The sequence below is a fragment of the Suricata suricatta genome, chromosome 8 (assembly GCF_006229205.1).
Source record: "Suricata suricatta isolate VVHF042 chromosome 8, meerkat_22Aug2017_6uvM2_HiC, whole genome shotgun sequence".
Classification (NCBI taxonomy): domain Eukaryota; kingdom Metazoa; phylum Chordata; class Mammalia; order Carnivora; family Herpestidae; genus Suricata; species Suricata suricatta.
The window spans coordinates 39,728,274-39,748,863 of record NC_043707.1 but is presented as its reverse complement, the minus strand read 5'-3'; the positions used below and the strand labels follow the sequence as shown (position 1 = coordinate 39,748,863).

Below are 20,590 nucleotides of genomic sequence, written 5' to 3'. Positions count from 1 at the left end.
TCAAAAATAAAACATTAAAAAGTATTTTTAAAAATTTGAGCATGAGCAGGGGAGGGGCAGAGAGAGAGGGAGACACAGAAGCTGTCAGCACAGAGCCCAATGCGGGGCTCGAACCCACGGACCACAAGATCATGATCTGAGCTGAAGTTAGACACTTAACCAACCGAGCCTCCCAGGTGCCCCAAAAGAATTACTCTTAATGATTAATTAAATTTACCAAAAAGAGTTTGGGCATATGAATACTATGAATAAAACTTTGTCATTTTTGTTAAATAATTCAATGTTTTAATTTTTGAGATATAAGTGTTCCTTATATATTATGGATAGTAATTAGACCCCTATTAGATGTATGATTTGGAAATATTTTTTTAAATTGTGCCCTTTCTGTGTTTTGCGTTTTACTTTCTAAATAGTGTCCTTTGAAACAAAAGTTCTTAATTTGATGAAATCCAATTTATATATTTTTTTCTTTTGTTGTGTTTTTAGTGTCATATCTAAGAGAGTTTTGCCTAACCCAAGGTCACAAAGATTTATATCTATATTTTCTTCAAAGAGTTGTAGTTTTAGCTCTTACAAATAGATCTATTATCCATTTTGGGTTAATTTTTGTGTACAGAATAAGGAAGGCATTCAGTTTCATTCTTTTGCATGTGGATATCCATTTATACCAATATCATGTGTTGAAAAGACTGTTCTTTCCCCCATTGAATTGGCGTGGCACCCTGTCAAAAATTAGTGTATTTTTATTGTGTTGTTATTATTTCTGGACTCATTTGTATTCTTGTTGAATTATGTGTCTGTCCTTATGCCAGTTCCATACTGACTTGATTAATGACTGTAGCTTTGTTATTTTTGTTAACATTTTATTACTATTTTGTTGAGATTTATTTCTCCAGATTCTTTTAGGGACTCGGGGTCCTTTGTATTTCCATATGAATTTTGGGATCAGTTTTTAGTTTCTATAGAGGAGCTACACAGACTTTGATAGGAATTGTGTTGTATCTATAGGTCAATTTGGGGAGTATTGCCATCGTAACATATTAAGTTTTCCAATCCATAAAAACAGGATGTTTGTTCATTTTTTTAAACAACGCTCTGTAATTTTCAGAATTCAAGTCTTGAACTTTGTTAAATTTATTTCTAAATGTTTTTTTGTCGTTGCTATTAGAAATGTTTTTAAATTTCATTTTGGACTGTTCATTGCTAGTACATAGAAATACAGCTATTTTTTGTTTATTGAATTTGTATCCCACCTACATCCTTCCTACAACCTCTAATAATTTTTTAGTGGATTCCTTAGGGTATTTCTATGTACATGGTCACTTCTGCAAATGGAGGTAGTTTTTTCCTCTTTTTTTTCAACCCAGTGCCTTTAATTACTTTCTGTTTCTTACTCATCATGGCCCTTAAAGAAAGCAAAACTACCCTATAATTCTATCAATGTAATCATTGCTATTAATACTTATTGTGTATCCTCTCGGACATATTCCTACACATATGTATTGTTTCAAAAATTAAATTGTATTACATACCCGCCATTGTGTAATTTATTGTCCCCCATACTTTAATGTCAGTTTATAAATCTTCCATGTCCATAAATATAAATGTCTGGTGTTCTCACGACTCCACAGTGCTCTGTTAGAGACATACAGAAATTATGCAAGTCATCCCTCATTGTTGGACATTATACGTGTTTCCACTTTTGCAGTCAAACAATATTTTGCTGAACATCTGTTACTAAATTGTGTATGTGTTTTATAATACAAGTAATAAATATTTTTTAACTTTTTTAAAGCTTGAGAGAGAGAGAGCAACTGTACACGTGTGAGCACACATGCAGGTGTGAGCAGAAGGAGAGGGAGAAAGGGGGAGAGAGCATTCCAAGCGGGCTCCATGTTGTCAGTAAGAAGCCCAATGTGGGGCTTGATTTTTATGACCTGAGCTGACACTTAACCAACTGAGCCACCCAGGTGCCCCAATAAATATATTCTTGGTTGTAAAAGATTCAAGCACATGTAGAGGAAAATGTGTAAATCCCTTGTTAACAACCCCCTTTGCATGAATTTACATGTATATGTGAGTGCTTAGGTCAGTTTGGCTAACTTTATTTCATTAGGATAAATTTCCAGAAGTAGGTTTTATTTGATAGGTCAAAGAGTAGGCAGAGTTTTGAGCCTTCTGATCTGAAGCCTTGAAGTGCCTCCTGGAAGATGGTGGTGTTTTCCTGTCCTCCCAGCAGTGGGCAAGCCTACCTACTCGGAATTAACTTAACAGGAGGTTTCCTAACTCGGTGGTGGTCTTCTCCGCCTCGCAGGTGTACCTGAAGGGGAGGTCTGGAGAGAAGATGATCCATGAGAAGAATATCAACCAGCTGAAGAGTGAGGTGCAGTACATCCAGGAGGTGGGTGCCTCCCCTTGGTGGGATGCCCCCATTGTTTGGCTCCCTTCTTCAGTGGGGCCTGGTCTTCTCCCATCTGTTTCCTTCACATCCAAGGTGCCACCGTGACCCCTTGAGTCAGATACCATCTCCGACCCTCCCTACCATGGGCCCTCTGTACCCATTGTACCCCAGCCATCCTCTCTAAAACTGACCGTCTCTTTCCCCCAACTCGTCTTGACCCTCACGCTACCTGCTGCACTCGTCACCACATGCTATGTGACACATTTCCCTTGGTTGCCTTTGGTGTTGTGTGTCTCCACAGCAAGCGATTCAGCTCCAGCAGGACAGGGTTTTTCCCGTGCGTGGGGGGACTGTGCTGTGGTCCCCCAGCCAACGCACGGCCCCCAGGAGCCAGGGTCAGCGATGGGCACAACGCTGGGCGAGTGGGATGCTCTCTTTCCTTGCCGCAGCGCTAAGGTCCCCACCCTCCCCTCCCAGGCCCGGAACTGCCTGCAGAGGCTGCGGGAGGACATAAGCAGCAAGCTTGACAGACATCCAGGGGACCCCGTCCACGGACAGGAGATACAGGTAACAGTGAGTAGTCTGCGGGATGCCGGCCAGTCCCCTTCGCCAGTCACGCGGTGGCGGCCAAGACTCCCAGCAGGGCCGAGAGGAGAGAGTAAGGCAGTGCTGGCTCCTCGGAATGCTCATGGCCACACAAGGGCTCCTAGCAGGTGGGCACTGGTGTCCAGACATGCCAGCCCACGTATAAGGTACCCTAGTCCCCAGACACTGTGTACAAGTGGAAACTATGCACATACAACAAATTTTATGGCGAAACCTCTGGAAGGATCCTGTGATCAGTATTTTTGCAGGGCCGTCTTACAGAGCGGATGGTTAGCTATAAATCCAAACTTCTCCTAAGTTGGTCTTGCATAATTGGGGTGACACCCGTGCTAGGAATCGGAAGTTCTCAGTCCTGGTCTGTTACCTGTATAAGTAGCTGTTTTTAAAAAAATTTTTTTAAATGTTTTTTATTTAGTTTTAAGAGCAGGGGAGGGTCAGAGAGAGAGGGAGACACAGAATCTGAAGCAGGCTCCAGGCTCTGAGCTAGCTGTCAGCACAGAGCCCGACGCAGGGCTCAAACCCACGAACTGTGAGATCATGACCTGAGCCGAAGCCAGATGCTCAACCACCTGAGACCCCCGGCACCCCAGCAGTGTTCCTCTTTGGCGTTGAGCATGTGCCAGGCTCCTCTGATGAGCCCCCTAATTCAGTTTGCTGTGGCTGAAGGTAGGACCCCCACGAGCTCACCTCTGGCTGCTGGGAGGTGCCTGGTCAGGTGGCTCAACCCCAGTATGCTCGGAGACTGGCCCAAGTGTCCAGCGCCCGGTTCGCACAGCCCAGTGGTCGCACGGTGGAGAATCAGGCTTCAGGTTGGAAAGAAGTGCAGCAAATGCCGCGGCCCCTGTTGCTTGACACTTTGTCAAACCCTGTCAGCGCCCCAAGGGGCCGGGAGACTGTGCGGGTGGCAGGCAGGCTCGTATCTGGGCTTGCAAGAGCCCGCCTGCATGCGCTCCCATCGTCTGCTGCAAGCTGCAGCCCAGGTCTCCCTTCATTCCCCCCTCCGTGGCCACACACACGTCTCTCCACACCTCTCCTCTCCACTTCCCACAGAGCACTTGAAGTCTTCTTTCCCTTCCTGCCTTCCTTTTCTCCTTCCTTCCTTTTCTTCTTTCTCTTCCCACATCACCTCTTCCTCCTCTTCTTCCTTCTTGCTCTATCTCCCCCCCACCTCTTTTTTCTCCAAAGATTGGAGATCTTAGGAAATTGATGTTTTGAAGTTGGTTGTTTGGGCTGTTAGCACTACCAATTTTCTTTTTCTTTGAGCAGACAGGGCTGGAAAAGCCAAATGGATTAAATCCAAGCCCCACGGCACTGTACAGCAGCCCACCTGAGGGAAGTGAGGTGGGTAACCCGGACATGGCGGTCACTGCTCCTTGACCACCAGGCAGGGTATCGTCCTCTCTGATGCCTTTATTATCCTTCTTTCTCTTGTGCTAAATAGAAGAGTACCAGAAACATACAAATCAAAATCCTTCTCCTTCAAAGGATCCCCTGTTAATAGGTTGAAGTGGGTGGAATCCTTTTAGAACAGTGCTGTTAGCCTTCACTGCTGATCCAAATGGGCTTGGAAGCGCGCATGGGTGGCTCAGTGGGTTAAGTGTCTGACTTGGGCTCAGGTCATGATCTCACAGTTTGCGGGTTTGAGCCCTGCATTGGGCTCTGTGCTGACAGCTCAGAGCCTGGAGCCTGTCTTCGGATTCTGTGTCTCCCTCTCTCTCTGACCCTCTCCTGCTCACACTGTCTCTCTCTCTCTCTCTCTCTCTCTCTCAAAAATAAATAAAACAAAAAAATTGAGGAAAAAAAGAAAGAAAAGAAATGGGCTTGAAAGCTTTTTTTAAAAAATTGTTTTTATTAAGTTTACTTATTTATTTTGAGAGAGCGAGAACGAGTAGAAGAGGGGCAAGAGAGAGGGGGTTGGGACAGAGGATCCGAAGCAGCACAGAGCCTGAGGCAGGGCTTGAGCGAACCAACCACAAGATCATGACCTAAACCAAAGTTGGACGCTTAACCGATTAAGCCTCTGGGCTCCCTGGCCTTGAGAGTTTTAAAGGAGACACGCCTGGTGCCCTCCCTAGAGATAGTAATTTAATCAATCCGAGATGTGGGTTGGTCATCAGGACTTTAGAAATCTCTTTAGGGGGCACCTGGCTGGTTCAGTGAGTAGAGCCTGTAACTTTTCTTCTCAGAGTTGTGAGTTTGAGCCCCACATTGGGTATGGAAAGTACTTAACAACAACAACAACAACCAAAAAAAAACCCTTCAAGTAATTCTAATATTTAGCCAACGCTGAGTACCAATGTTCTAGTGTATTTTTCTTTCTTGCTTTTTTAAAGATTTTATATTTTCTAAATAATCTATTAAAATCCAGGGTACATTATCATCTTTGATCTCATAAAGGCCTCTCACTGGTTGTTTTTTTTTTTTTGCCTCTCCCCTCCCAAACTCTAATATATTCAGTGTATGATTTCAGTATGCCTATAAGTGTGTTTTCAGTTTTCATAAATAGATTTGTCCTATATTTTTTTCCTTTTAAGCCATCGCCATGTTCCTAGGGTCCATCCATATTTCTGAGTTTAAATCTAGTGGGTTTCTAACTTCTACCAGTTTTAATAACTGTCTTTTTTCTCTTCATACCACACCATGAACATTTTCCATGTCATTAAATAGTCTTCCAAGAACACCATCTGAAATAAACACATAGTAGTTATGTTTCCAGGAGGCTTGAAATCACTCTCTCCTGCCCAGCAGCTCAGGGACAGAGAGAGGGGAGATGACTAGATAACTTGATGGTTAGGTTTTGGTGGGTTGTGATGCTAGCCACTCACTTTAGATGTGCAGTTTGGATCTTTTCCCTTGTCCTGAATCGCCATATTTGGCAGATGTGTTCTGGCACTGGGCCATAATAACACCTGGTACTGTTTGTTCAACTCTTTCTTCTCTCAAGCTCTAAGCTCTGGGGATAGTGTCATATTTTTGTGGCAGCCTGTAAGGCAGGATGTGGTTCTGGTAAGGAGTCTTCTCCTGCTGCACAGAGAAATGAAGGCCCCCGGACTCCGTGATAGCGCAGCCCCTGGGACCCTGTCACCGCTCCCGGCTGAGAGCTCCGTGCCCGGGTTTGCAGGGGTTGCCGCCTCCCACTGTGTGAGGCAGGCAGAGATGTTTCCCTCAGACTTGCCGGGAGCTGGTAACTGAGGTGTGTGGCGCCTGTGCGGCAGAGGTGGGGGCAAGACCCCACATGCCAGCTCAGCGCCAAGCACCAACCCACAACCGGGTGTGTCTGGGGAGAGACTCATAGCAACCGTTTCCCATATCGAATGAGATTCCTGGACTCACTGGGTGTTCTTGCTCTAAACCTGCGCTCTCATCAGTGACCTGCGTGTGCTGATCTCCAAGCTAGATGCAGAGAAGAGCAAAAGAGGTGCCTTTGGGAAGTGCCCCTTGTGATGGGTGTGGCACAGTCCCTGCCTGGGGTGCTGTCATCAAAAGGGGACGGAGGTCCCTGCTCTCAAGAGAGCCCTGGTCTGCCAGAAGCAGGACACGCATGTGAGGATTCCTGTTAATCAGTTGATACATGCATTAAAACTACTGAGTGTGTCTAAGATCTTCAGATAATTTGAGGCTAGTTGAGTTCCTTAGAATATGAAGAAAGAGCATTTTGTGTGATTAACTCCCCGCCAGGTGCCTAAGACTAACCCTCCCCTTGAATGAGTGATATGATGCTGGTCTGAACCAGAGGCCTCAGTATGTGCGTGAGGGTCTTCTCTCACACAGACGCGGTGGCTCACCTTGTCTTCCGTGTTCTGGCTCTAGGTTGACACCTGTGTGAATGAAGATGTCGAGAGCCTGAGGAAGACCGTGCGGGACTTGCTTGTCAAGCTGCAGGAGGCTGAGCAGCGGCACCAGTCAGACCGTGTGGCTTTTGAGGTCAGATTTGAGGTTTGGGGAGAAGGTGCCCCAAGGGTTGGGCTACTAGATACAGGTGCCGGTGGCTTAGCATGGGCCTTATGTGTTTCTGGCTGGGTGCCGTCAACGGAAAGGGCTAAGCTTTGAGGCCTGGGCACTCTCCTGTCTGCTTTTGCCGTCCCTGGACATTCACTGGTTTTGCTGTTCAAGTCTGTGCACTGGTTTTCTATTGAAGTTGGGTGGAGGTGCTGGTCAGGAGTAGCAGGAAACTCAGTCGTTTCTCTGAGTGCCACAGTAAGAATTCCTGGGCTCCAGGACCACGTGGGCAAGGACTGTTGCAGTCAAGGTCACACTGCATCCCCATGTCTGGTATAAAGTGGTGGGCACTTCTCAAGTATGGTGGCTTAGTCGGCTGGGCGTCTGACTTCAGCTCAGGTCGTGATCTCACAGTTCATGGGTTTGGGCTGCTGACAGCTCAGAGCCTGGAGCCTGCTTTGGATTCTGGGTCTCCCTCTCTCTCTCTCTCTGCCTCTCCCCCACCCATGCTCTGTCTCTCTGTCTCAATAATAATTAAACATAAAATTTTTTTTAAAAAAAAGTGTGGACTGGAGTGCATGGAACAGTGTGGTTGTAGAAAGATCTGTGCCCACGGAGCCTGGGTGGCTCAGTTGGTTAAGTGTTTGACTTCAGCTCAGGTCATGATCTTATGGTTTGTGGGTTCAAACCCCACATCGGGCTCTGTGCTGACAGCTCAGAGCCTGGAGCCTGCTTCAGAGTCTGTGTCTCCCTCTCTCTCTGACCCTCTCCCACTCATGCTCTGTTTCTCTCTGTCTCAATAATAAATAAACATTAAAAAATTAAAAAAAAAATATATATATATAAAAGAAAGATCTGCACCCATGCAGTCAGAGGACTTGAAGTCAAGTCTTAACTTTACTTTGAAGAATTTTGATACTCATCTTGAATGAGTATCTCAATTATGGTTACAAAAGTAATGCTAAATTATTATGATGGAAGATTTAAAAAGTACAGAAGTCTGTGGAGAGTGAAAGTCCTCCACTATAAAAAAAAAAAAAGTGTGAGAAGGGGCACCTGGGTGGCTCTGTCGGTGAAGCATCTGACCCTTGATTTTGGCTCAGGTCACAATCTGACAGTGGTGAGATGGAGCCCTGCATTGGGCTCTGCACTGAGCATGGAGCCTGCACAAAATTCTCTCTCTTTGCCCCTCCCCTGCTTGTGTTCTCTCTCTCTCTCTCTCTCTCTCTCTCTCAAAATTAAATAATAAATAAATAAAAAAAGTATGTGAGGTCTGCCATAGTTTCTAGAAAATTCTTGAAGTATAAAATGAGGTACAGTGGGCAAACACTAGGCTTCTGTGTAAAATTAACCATCTGTTATGATCTGCTATTGTTCATCCGCATGTAAAGCATTTCTGTATCATAAATATGTAATGATAGGATTATGCCCTGCCCAGGCATGCTAAGAGTCGGTGGGAGGAGGAAGGCCAGCCTGAACGCTTCTCTTTCATGGGACTAAGAGAATTTTTGAGAGAGATATTGAGGGGGAGGTGGAAGAACAGGGAGTGACCAGCTGCTTTTAGAGATGATCAATTATTTGAGCCATTAATTTAACCTCCCTAAGTATCGGTTCCAACTTTTGTAAAAAAGGGGCATGGAGTATACCTCATCAGTGTGGTGTGTGGATTAAGCAAGGTAAGCTGTGTAAGTATATTTGTTACTCGAAAGGGTTTCAGAAACATAAGATCCCCTGTATTTTTCTGTGATCAATTTAGTAAGTGGGTTTTCCTTTCCTAAATGGTTGGGACTAAGGGTGTGCTCAGGTTAGTTTGGTCTCAGAACCAAGTAGCCATGCGGTAAAGGAGTTCACGGCATCGATTTCAGATTCCACACTTCGGATGATTTGGTGGATGATGTACCAGTTTGGTGACCGGCTGTTCTTACCTTCGTGGTACACAGCAGGAGGGAGGGGATGTTGAGGCTGTAGTACTGACCAGACTGTAGATTTTGGAAAGAAATTTCTCCCCCTGAGAGCCATTGTGAAGTACTTTTTGGTCTCGGCCATACATGGAAGGGTTTGTTAGCTCTGGGTTTCAAAGCTTGAATGGAAAAGTGTCCTGAGTAAAAGCTTGAGGCCAGAAAGTCCTGACGGCTGTAGCCCCCACCCACAGCTTCTTAGAAGGGGCTGCCCTCGGTCCGGAGCACCTGCCTGCAGTGGGAGGTACTCTTTTGGGTTGTTGCCCCCATTAGGGTAGGCTGGCACACGTCTTATGACAATCAGTGCGCCTGGGGTCCTGAGCTCTCTCCTAAGGTTTTTTACTCATGTTTGCTCTTTCTCCTCCACCCCCACCCCCCCATTCCCATCCTGTCTCAGGTCACACTCAGCCAGTACCAGAGAGAAGCAGAACAGAACCAAGTGGCCCTTCAGAGAGCCAAGGACAGAGTGCGGCAGAAGGAGGCAGATGTTGGGGAGCTGCAGACGCGCTTGCTAGGCATGCAGGAGGTGACCATGGGAGTCTTCTCTTCAGGGACTGCCCCCGGTCCCCCACCCATGGGCTGAGGGGAGGGGCAGGCCCTGGGATTGACTGAGGTGGCCACAGGCTCCTTTTCTGACCAACTAGCTCCAGAAATGCCCATGGTTTCTCCAGCAAGTCCCTTCAAGAAGCTTTCAGGGGGCGCCTGGGTGGCTCAGTCGGTTAAGCCTCTGGCTTCGGCTCAGGTCAGATCTCACGGTTCGTGGGTTCGAGCCCCGCGTCAGGCTCTGTGCTGACAGCTAGCTCAGAGCCTGGAGCCTGTTTCAGATTATGTATCTCTCTCTTTGACCCTCCCCTGCTCCAGCTGTCTCTCTCTGTCTCTCAAAAATAAATAAAAAGCATTAAAAAAAAATTTTTTTTTAAACTAAAAAAAAAAAAAAAAAAAAAAAAGAACCTTTCAGCCTTTAAGGAGCAAGAGGTCTTTCTCTACGCTCAGCTCAGCCCCAGCCAATGACAGTTGAACTCATTTCCATTCAGTTGGGTCCTTGTACAGTTGCCCTTTATGGGCTTTTGAAGACTGTAGTTACAGAGCCACGGGGCCTGGGTTCCCAGGGACCGGCGGCCACAGCCAGGCTCCCTATCCAGGCAGCTGGGTGGGGCTGGGAAGTTTCCATGCGCTGAGGGTGGGAAGGGTTGTCCCTGACAGGGGAGGGCACCCCATCCAACCAGCTTGGCCTGCTGCTCCTTGGCTGCTGTCCCAGGCCCGGCAGGGGCTGAGCTCGAGCCCTTGGGCCCCTCTCACCCCAAACAGAAGCCGCTGCCACCAACTCAACCTAGATTTTCTTCCCTCCGGCCATCTAGGAGCACCAGGCCTTACTGGTGAAGCTTAGGGAAGGGGAGACGGCCTTGGAGGAACTTCAGATCAAGAGCACAGACTGCCAAGCAGAACGAGAAAAGTAAGGGCCCTATTCACCTTGAAGTAGGGGTGCAGGTGGTGGAGGGCAGGCCATGCAGCCAGAGCCGGGGAGGGAGCTGGCGCTGACATCAGGCCTTCCAGCTGTGAGTCATGGTGCAACTGCTAAGGGTGCGGCCCCACCCAGGGCAATGCTGGTGGGGAGCCTGCCACCTCTGGGGAGCTCCCTTTCCATAGACTTAGAACCAAAGAAAATGCTTTCAGTGTCAGAGCCAAGGTCAGGTGAGAGCTGATCTGGCACCTGCTGTTCGCCATGGCACATTATTCCACCTGGATGTGGACGTGGTGTCACCGTGCCATAGTTCCCTGCCCCCAGGCTAGAGGATGAGGGTACATTATTGGAGGGAAAAGCCAAATAACTTCCTCACTCTGCATTCCATTGAGAAATACAGTGAGCAGCCTCATGAAGAGAGGCAGAACGTCCTGTCACTTGAAGCTGCTTGCACCGAGATCTGCCTGTGAGCAGTGCCCTGTAGGGGTCTCTGGGATCTTCCACTCCAAGTTAGAGGGTTTTCCAAATTCCCTCTGATCACAGGAGATCCGAGGCTCCAGGCCAGTGAAATGTACAGAGCAAAGACTAGGTTGTTCTGGACCTTCCAGAATTTGGAAATTCTTGATGTTGCTGGCAATTGATAAGTAAGATCTTGGATGGTAAATCAAAGTTACCGCCAGCACATCGGCTCTGCTCTCCCTGGTATGAGTTGCATCTTTGAAAGCTCAACAGCCATTTGGAAGGCCTTCTAAGGAACCCCAGGTCTGTGAAGACATGACTCTCACCTTGGGCCCTCAGCCAGCTGGGGGCATCTTCTCTTCTCTGGCATAACCTCTAGGTTAACTGTCTAGGTGTGGAACGTCCAGACGTTTTACAGTGGCCTCCTTTTGGGCTCAACGTCATAGAATTGCTTTCAGTTATTCAGCACTCTGTCTTTCTCCGTGGTGCTCGTGACAGGCAGCTGAGAGGAAGCAGCAGGAATAAAAAAAAAGACCCAGATCATCCAAAACGGAGGTTTGGGAAGAAACAGGAATTAAAAAAAGACCCAGATAATCCAAAACGGAGGTTTGGGAACGGCAGCAATAGCTGTGCATCTTAAAGGCTGATTTTATCAATAAAAGGAGCCTGAGAAATAGGGCACTGGAGGGCTGACTGACAGTGGACCCTTAGGTTGTTTGAGGCATAGGGAGGTGTTGGGGGGCTCGGATTGTATGGTACCCCCCAACCCTCAGAGATCTGAACTTCCTGGACACCCCCACTCAGCCACCCTGACCCCTGGGCATCTTGGGCCAGTTTAGAAGAGGCAGAGCAAATAGCTCTATCTGGGAATCATAGGACTTAGGAACACACTTATGTGAAGGGGCTTTCAGAATCCTTAAATCTTCTCTCTCTCTCTCTCTCTCTCTCTCTCTCTCTCTCTCTCTCTTTTAATGTTTATTCAGTTTTGAGAGACAGAGCATGAGAGTGGGAGGGGCAGAGAGAGAGACACACACACAGAATCTGAAGCAGGCTCCAGGTTCTGAGCTGTCAGCACAGAGCCTGATGCAGGGTTCAAACCCACGAACTGTGAGATCATGACCTGAGTTGAAATCAGACGCTTAACCAACTGAGTCACCCAAATCTTACCTCTCTGTTGACATAAAGTCCTTTCCAACAGCCAAATGGCATTAGATATCACACTCTGGCTCCCACCTGCATCTTTCCAGGAGTGAGGAGCTCATCACACAGAAGGCAGTCCACTTTCCGGCAGCTTTCATGCTGAGAAAATCCGTCCTGGGTTAGCATGAGGACTGCCTCCTGCCAGTTCTAGGTGGTCTGTCTGGAGCTTTCCTGTGTGACTCCCCCTCGCTGAGCTCACTAATCTCTCGTGGTGCTTCTGCTGGGCTGTGCCACACTGTCCTGGCACTTCCTCCTCCTGGCAGACCACTGGGGAGTCGGGCAGAGGGAATCTGGCTCACGCAAGCCCCCAGCCTAGGGGTCTTCCTGTGACTGGATAGAGAGAAAGTGCCCTCTCCCTCTGCCTCAGCTTCTGGTCTTAATGCCTAGGGTGGCTCACCTGGAGAAGGAGGTGGCCGGCTTGCGGGAGAAGATCCACCACTTGGATGACATGCTCAAGAGCCAGCAGCGGAAAGTCCGGCAGATGATAGAGCAGGTGAGCGGGGCCAGGTGGTCTGTGGGACCCGCCCCCCGGGGGGCCGCCACATTGAGCCCAGCCCTCCTTCCTGTCATGTCCATGCTTTTGCCATTCACTTTCCTGGGGAGCTTGGCTTCTGTTCCCGAGGGACCCATAAAACACTCAAGGCCGCTGATCACTAGGTCTGGGTGATCAGGCTTCACTCTTCTCACATTGTTCCCCTTTTGTCTTGGCCATTTGCCTTCTGCTTTCCAATGGGGGAAAAAGGAAGAGGTTTGCCTCTCTTACGCTTTGAAGAGTGCCAGTAAATGAGTAATTAAGTCACAGGATACTCACTTACCTGTGTGTGGCTTCACCTTTGTACCTCGTGGCAGATTTCCTGTCTTCCCCTGCCCGAGCATTAGGGTAGCAGAGTCAGGACACGCCATTTTGCAGAATTGTTTTGAGAACTTAAAACCTCCTAACTGGGAGGACGTGGTTGCTGCGTGTCAGCTCCATGATGGCCAGGATTTTCCTGGTCAGTTCATTACTGTTTCCAGTGTCTAGAACAGAGCTTGTCACATGGTAAGCCCTCAACAAAAAATTTCCTTACGTAGGCTTCACGCTCAGTGTGGAGCCCGACACAGGGCTTGAACTCACGGCCCTGAGATCAAAACCTGAGCCGAGATCAAGAGTCAGACTCTTAGCCCACTGAGCCACCCCCAGGATCCCCCAAATATTTCTTAAATGAATAATTAATTTGTATTTCCCAACATCAAATGGGGTGGGTTTTGAGCCCTTTATTATTTTGGATCATCAGAATGGTGTTCTCACCCCCCTCCCCACACCTGGGGTAATCAAGACCTCGCTTGATTGAAATGAGGCTTTTATACAAGCGGCACCTGGGGGATTCAGTTGGTTAGTTAAGCGTCCGACTTCGGCTCGGGTCCTGGTCTTGGCAGTTTACGAGGTCAAGCCCCACATCGGGCTCTCAGACGTCAGTGCCTAGCCCGGCTGACATCCTCTAGTCCCCTCCCTCTGCCCCTTCCCTGCCTGTACTCTCTTTCTCAAAAATAAAATAAACATTAAAAAAAGAAAAAGAAAGCTAAACAAGTCATGGGAGGGTGCAGAAGTCAGCCTGTGTCTCTGCTGGCTCCCAGTAGCAGTGTGAAGTGTGATGCATGTGCATGAAGTCATTTCAAAAGGAGCCCCGTTGTCCTCCCCCTCTTTGCAGCTCCAGAATTCAAAAGCTGTGGTCCAGTCGAAGGACAACACCATCCAGGAGCTCAAGGAGAAAATCGCCTACCTGGAGGCAGAGGTGCTTTCCCCAAGCAGCCCTGGGAAGGGGGCAGGCTCTTGGAGACAGGACTGTGCCCAGGGAGGGAGGGACCCTGGGGGGTCTTCGTCCTGTCTGGCTGCCACTCGGATGTGAGTATCTGGGACGACCCTTGATGTTCAGTTCAGCTGAGTCCAGTGTTTTCCCAGAACGGCCAGGGAGTTACACTGGTAAGACCTGTCCCTCCCCCAGAGGGGCACATCATCACGGCCTGAGTCCTGTGCCCAGGGCTGAGCAGAGGGGCTGCTAGCAGAGCTGAGCTGCAAAGAAGACAGCCTTCCGGAGGAGGGGTCTTCTCCATGCCTAGGGTGACAGCCTTGATCAGCTCCTAAGTTCTCCATCTAATGTCCACCTTTCCTCAGAGCCCTTCCTGCCCACGGATCCCCTGAAGGCTGCTTTCCAGGCACTGGAAATGGGATACTGGGTTGTATCTCTCCAGTTTTTGCACTCTAGATTTAGAGATAAAATATGTTAAACAAGCACACACCTTATAGAATAAGGAATGTAGTCAGTGTTACTGTGATAGTTTTGTGTGATGACCATAATGTAACATGTAGGGTTATGGAATCACTGTTTTACACCTAAAACTAAGGCGGCCTTGTGTATCAACTATACTGCAATAGGGAAAAAACAAAGACCTAAGGATATTTATATAAAAGCATATCAACAAAGGCGAGCGACTATCTCTCTGGACCGTAAGAGATTTATACAGGAAACGTATAAGAGGACAGCAGGGGACGCTCAATGCTGCACACAGTCCCTGAGGAACTGCAGGATGAGGGTGATCCGGGAGTGGTGAAGATTGGCAGGGAGGGGGCACACATGGTCAGGGCCGCCAAGACAGTAGCACAAACAAGTGGAGAGACCAGAATGATCTAGTTAAACGTCACCCGTGCAAGCCTGAAAATGGCCAACTCTGATTGCACAACTCAAATTACAGAATTTAGAGATGCATGACCGGATGGAGCACCTGATCGAAAAGCAGGTCAGTCATGGCAACTTCAGCACCCAGACCTGGGCCAAGACGGAGAGCCCGGGCAGGTGAGTAGGCGTGCATGCAGTGGGGGGCCCTGTGGGAAGCAGGCCAGTGGGGACAGTGCTGTGGGAAGGAGATCTCTAGGGCTGAGGCCAGGGCGAACCTCTTGCAAATCCTTCTCGAGCTCTCAGGCTGGAACCTCACCGGAGCCATCTTCCATCCGGATCAGAGGAGAGCCTGATAGCACTGCCCCAAGGAGGTCCACGAACAGCCTCTAGAGGTGTATGGACCCCCTGAAACTGTCAAGGTCATGGGTGTGTAGTAAGTACGTATTTCCAGGGAGAGGGACTTTTGTTTCCAAGAGAGTCACAAAAAGATCGCAGACTTCGGGCAAAGCAAGACTCTCAGCTGTGCCCACTCAGCCATTTGACTGCTCCCTGTTTTCTCCTCACCCCTGCCCCCAGGCAGCCTTTCCACTCCCTTCCTCTTCTCCCTTAGACGTCGCTGACTGTTAACGTTTCAAGGCACTAGAAGGATGAGATCAGCTGGCACTGAAGTGTGGACCCCGAGGGGCGAACATGGGGGGTGGTTGTGTGCAGGGCAGGTGGCAGGGAGGGCTCAGTGTTTCCTACTCTCTTTCAGCGTGAGGATATCCAAGCCCCCCAGCAAGCCCATGCCCCTTATCCGAGTGGTGGAAACATGAGCAGAAGGAGCTGGACACTGCCATCGCTGTTGCCTCTCACCTGCGGACAAGCCCACCTCCCCTGTAGGCTGTCAGGCCCAACCTTGACTTCCTGACTGACCCCCGGCTGCACTCGAGGCTTGGGGCTGGCTCATGTGTCCTGTTGTTTCTAAACTCCTGACCCCTGGATGCTGGGTGGACCTAGGATAAGCACCTCTTCGGGACCCTGCAGCCCCTTGGAGGACGTCCGCTGGCCTGTGGGCGAGAGCCAGGGCAGTGTCCTTATTCCTGTATTTATGATGTCTCTGCAGCAGGACCTCTCTGCTCTCGTAGACGGGGGTCGGCTGGCCCTGGAGTCCAGGCCCTCACTGGCTCAGGGGAGTGACCAGATGTGTCTCAGCCCTCCAAGCCGGAGGCACCGATGTCACCGAGACTGGAGGGGGGTCCGGGGGAGTGCGGTTCCCTCTGCAAACACGGCTCCATTCTTAGCAACACACTGGTGGTTTCTCTCTTCAGCCCCTGCTGGCCCGGGCCTCCTACAGACGCACACGGGTGGCCTGTCACGGCCCAGGCAGAGTCCGCGAGCCTCATCTTCCTGGGAGAAGGAAATGTACATTCCGGGAGTGGCTTTTAGTGTAAAGATTCTGTAGGACCGCAGAGAGCTGCAAGTGACGTCTGTCTGCTGGGAAGATGTCCAGCATGTCTTAGGGTTTCTCCCGAAGGCGCCAGGCAAGGGTGACCTCTGCCTTCTGGGCTCAGGAGCCTACAAACTGTGTTCACTGGGTTATATCCATCTCAGCGAAACTCTTATTGTATTTATTTTGCTAAGTTATTGGTGTTTTTCTCTTTACATCTCACAATTGATTTAATACCAGAGGTTCACAGCCTTCTCTTGCAGTGTTTGGATTTGTTCCATGCTGGGAAGAATGTGTTCCCCCTGGCCTTGTTAGTTTCAGAATGACATCTTGTCCTCTTTCTTCTTCTACCTGCTTCTTTCCCTTCTTCCTCCAAACATGATCCGAATCTCAGAAAGGCAAGTGAGTTTGCTCTAAGGCGTTAAGAGTCTTGTGCCTGCCGCTTGGGAGAAAGGGTGGGAGAAAGGGTGATCAGAACTCTTTTGGGGGAGGGATTGAATTATTCCCCTAAAAACCCTCTGAATCCTCTGCTCCACAGTTGGTCCATTTGCCTGGCCCTGAGTGACCCTGACACTCACCGTATCTTCCTCATGGCTCTTCCCGCAGCCTCACGAGGGAGCTGGTGCTTTGGGCACAGAAACATGAATGATAACCATGGACCAAGTCTTTAGGTTCGACCTGGCCCCAACCCAGAAGCCTGGGCTCCTGTGTGTTTCTGCGCATCAGGACCAGGCCGGTGTCCTGGCGCCGTGCACGTGTTCTCACTCTCCTCAGGTGTAAAACTGAGGGGGGTCAGATCAGGTGGGCTCTGTGGGCCCGTCCAGTTCTGACGTTTCCTTCCCATACGGCATATGCTTTGTTTGGCGGATTTAATAAAATGTGTTCATGTGTCTCTTAGAGCTGCCGGTCTATCCCCCCCCACCCCAACACTTTCTCAGAGGGTGAAAGAACATGATTTTAGTGCCCGTTAAAGATGGGCATCCTGTTGTCCACATCCGGAAGGTGTGGTGGGGACGGTGCAAACACTGAAGGGCTTTGCAGCTCTCAGAGGAGTTAGAACGTCCCCCTTAATTAAGCAGTTCAGCTTCACCGTCTGGGTCCTCATTGTAGGAGGTGGCCCCTGACTTTGGCCCTGTCTGGGGCGGTGGCCTCATGGGGCCCCCTGGGCTCGGCGAGTGTGTATACTCCTTGACTGGAGAAGAGCTGACCACAGCAGAGGCCCTGACACTGCTTGGAGCTTCACCAGTCGGCGCCGAAGGCAGGGAGCAAGTCCAGGTCCTTTGCAGAAATGACAGGCACGCTGGAAATGCTGATGGCAGCTGTCAGAGGGCTGGCTTGCTTTGGGCGTGCTCTGTTCAATTAGTCCAAGAATCTTTTTTTTTTTCCTTTATGCTAAGAATGCAGGTGAGTGTATAACCCCTGGGGCAGAACTGAATTTACAGGAGTCTTTTCTAGACCAAAACAACTGGACATGCAGCCTGCCTCTGTCCCTGGCCATTTCCTTCTAGCTTCCCTTTCTCCTTCAATGGGAAGAATGGACATTTTTCTCTTGGGACATGCCTTCACCTTTCTGCTCATCAGCTAATTCACACCCCAGGTTTCGGAATACACTGAAAGCCTTCCATTCCAGGCCCAGGGCTGCCAGAAGGCAGCCCAGGGTTCTCATCGGTCTTTGGCAGCTTCCCTTGGCAGGGCGGCAGGGCCGTACATACACTGCCTGTTCCCAGACTGGGAAGAGGGTGAGCGCAGGGTGGGGCTGCTCATGGCGCCGAGACTTGCACGGCTGGAAGGCAGGGCTGAGTGTGCCCCTGCCACACCGGAAAGGGAGGCTCTCAGCCGGGGCCCGAGGGCTTGGTGGGGTGAGCAGAGATTCGGGTTGGAGATGATGAAGTGGGTCTGGAGATGAAAGCAGGGCTCTAAGTCCTTGGACGGAAACATGCCCTTGCTGTGTGTTTGCCAGGGTCTGAGTAGTATCATCTCTGAAAGGAGCGGTGAGGGTGGGGGGGACTTGTTCCAAGGCTAAGGAGGGTCTATGGGAAGAGGAAGTAGTGGAGGGAAACATTTTTGTCTTAGCAACCTTTTTGATGAAGAGCAGGGACTGCAGGAGAAGGCAGAGCCCAGAGCCTGTTTACTGCCTGTTCCACTGCTTGGAAGCCAGCTCTGTGCCTCTTGAATGTTTTGAGGAAGGAGGATAGAGTCAGCCTGCCTGGGACCTTTACCACGAAGGCCTGTGTCTTTGAGCTGGGTGCCTAGAGCCACCCAGACACGCAGCTTTAGGCACCAGCTTCTTGCAGACCTGGAGTGTCGGCCCCATCTCGGGAAAAGAAGCTCGTAGGAGCTTTCCCTACCTCTCAAATCAGGGCCCCTGCTCCTGCCTCTCTTCATGTGCCCTTTCTGCAAACAGAGAAGTCTGAGAGGCCCATGGCATTTCCACCAAGAGGTGCATGGCTACTCTAAATAGTTATAGGGTTTTTTTTTTAAGTTTTTATTTATTTTTGATAGAGTGCGCAAGAACATGAACAGGGGAGGGGCAGAGAGAGAGAGAGAGAGAGAGAGAGGGAGTCACAGAATCCAAAGCAGTTTCCAGGCTCAGAGCTGTCAGCACAGAATCTGAATGCAGGGCTCAAACTCATCAACCGTGAGATCGTGACCTGGGCTGAAGTCAGACACTCAACTGACTGCGCCACCCAGGTGCCCCAGTTAGATATAGTTTTTATTGAAATTCTAGTTAGTGAACATACAGTGTCATATTAGTTTCAGGTGTACAATAGTGATTCAACACTTCCCTACAACACCCGGTGCTCATCGTAACAAGTGCCCTCCTTAATCCCCATCACCTATTTCCCCTATCCCCCTGCTCACGGCAACTTTAATAACTAAGTTTATTTTTAAAATTCTTCCAGAGGGAGGGAGACAGAATCCCAAGCAGGCTCCAAGATGTCAGAGCGGACCCCAATGTGGGGCTCAAACTCATGAACCTTGAAATCATTGACCTGGGCTGAAATCAAGAGTCAGACACTTAACCGATAAGACACCCAGGCACGCCTTTCCAAGCCGGGCCGGGCAAAATGGCTCCCGCAAAGAAGGGTGGCGAGAAGAGGGCCGTTCTGCCATCGGCGAGGTGGTGACCAGAGAATCCACCGTCAACACTCACAAGCGCATCCGCGGAGCGGGGTTCAAGCAGCGCGCCCCTCGGGCACTCAAAGAGATCCGGAAATGTGCTGTGAAGGAGATGGGAACCCCAGACGTGCGCACTGACACCAGGCTCAACAAAGCCGTCTGGGCCGAAGGAATAAGGAATGTTCCATCCGTATCCGCGTGCGGTTGTCCAGAAAACGTGACGAGGATGAAGAGTCACCAAACAAGCTCTATACGTTGGTTACCTGTGTACCTATCACCACTTTCAAAAATCTGCAGACCGTTAACGTGGATGAGAACGGATTGCTGATTGTCAAATAAAGGTCATGATTTCACGGTTGGTGAGACTGAGCCCCACATCGGGCTCTGCTGACACCACAGAGCCTGCTTGGGATCCTCTCTCCACCTCTCCCCTCATCACTCTCAAATAAAATTAAAAAAAAAAAAAAGACACCCAGGCACCCCTAAAACTAAATTTCTAAAGACCAAATTTGATTGCACACTTTCGTCTCTCTTTAAAAGAATCTTTTGGGGCACCTGGGTGGCTCAATTGGTTAAGCGTCCAATGCTGTGTCTCCCTCTCTCTCTGCCCCTCCCCTGCTTGCACTCCATCTCTCTCTCTCAAAAATAAATAATGAACATTAAAAAATTTTTTTCAGGGGCGTCTGGGTAGCTCAGTTGGTTAGGCGGCCGACTTCGGCTCAGGTCATGATCTCACGGTTTGTGAGTCTGAGCCCCACATCAGGCTCTGTGCTGACAGCTCAGAGCCTGGAGCCTGCTTCGGATTCTGTGTCTCCCTTTCTCTCTCTGCCCCCTCCCCTGCTCAGACGCTGTGTCTCTCTCTCAAAAATAAATAAACATTAAAAAATTAAAAAAAATTGTTTTTCAAAAGAATCTTTCCCTACAAAACTGCTCTAACATTTACCCTGGAAAGATGCTCTGCTATGATATGGCTGAAAGCAACGTGATTTGTCTGAAGAGGGTGATGTCCTTGGAATACCAAAGCAGCTTTCCCTCTTTAATGACCCCTTCAGCGTGGGTTGCTTTGTGTGGGACCTCTAATGAGCCCCTGGGCTCCCTCATTCCTCCAAGCCAAGCCCTGCCTGTTCAGGCTCTGACCCAACAGCAGGTGTTAGCCTAGGGCCCTTGGCCTCTTTTCCACGCTTCGATTTAGCACTCTGGCTTTACAAGGAGAAATCGTGTCCTATCTTCCCTGTCCCAGTTCTAAGCACCATGGCCTTGAAGTTGGAAACCTAAATATTCTCTAGACCCCCTTCCTCTGGGCTGAGGACAAAGGAGATGTGTTTTACAGGGGAGTCATTTCTAGCTCCCTGCACTCTGCAG

At 49.4% G+C, this 20,590-nt stretch overlaps 1 protein-coding gene and 1 pseudogene across 3 annotated transcripts in view; both read left to right on the top strand.

Annotated features, from left to right (window-relative positions):
* TUFT1 (tuftelin 1) overlaps positions 1 to 17,007 on the top strand; it is a 42,994-nt gene extending 25,987 nt beyond the window's left edge. For 2 of the 3 annotated variants that reach the window (XM_029948941.1, XM_029948942.1), the window contains 10 exons: positions 2,315 to 2,401; positions 2,879 to 2,968; positions 4,274 to 4,348; positions 6,818 to 6,931; positions 9,302 to 9,430; positions 10,263 to 10,357; positions 12,413 to 12,518; positions 13,714 to 13,797; positions 14,756 to 14,856; positions 15,434 to 17,007. In XM_029948941.1, the coding sequence (XP_029804801.1) occupies positions 2,315 to 2,401; positions 2,879 to 2,968; positions 4,274 to 4,348; positions 6,818 to 6,931; positions 9,302 to 9,430; positions 10,263 to 10,357; positions 12,413 to 12,518; positions 13,714 to 13,797; positions 14,756 to 14,856; positions 15,434 to 15,494 (942 nt within the window). In that variant the 3' untranslated portion in view covers positions 15,495 to 17,007. The remainder of the gene's footprint in view (positions 1 to 2,314; positions 2,402 to 2,878; positions 2,969 to 4,273; positions 4,349 to 6,817; positions 6,932 to 9,301; positions 9,431 to 10,262; positions 10,358 to 12,412; positions 12,519 to 13,713; positions 13,798 to 14,755; positions 14,857 to 15,433) is intronic. The other variant, XM_029948944.1, reaches the window with a different exon arrangement.
* A 2,056-nt stretch (positions 17,008 to 19,063) lies between these two features.
* Positions 19,064 to 19,586, top strand: LOC115299485 (annotated as a pseudogene).
* The last annotated feature ends 1,004 nt before the right edge of the window (positions 19,587 to 20,590 follow it).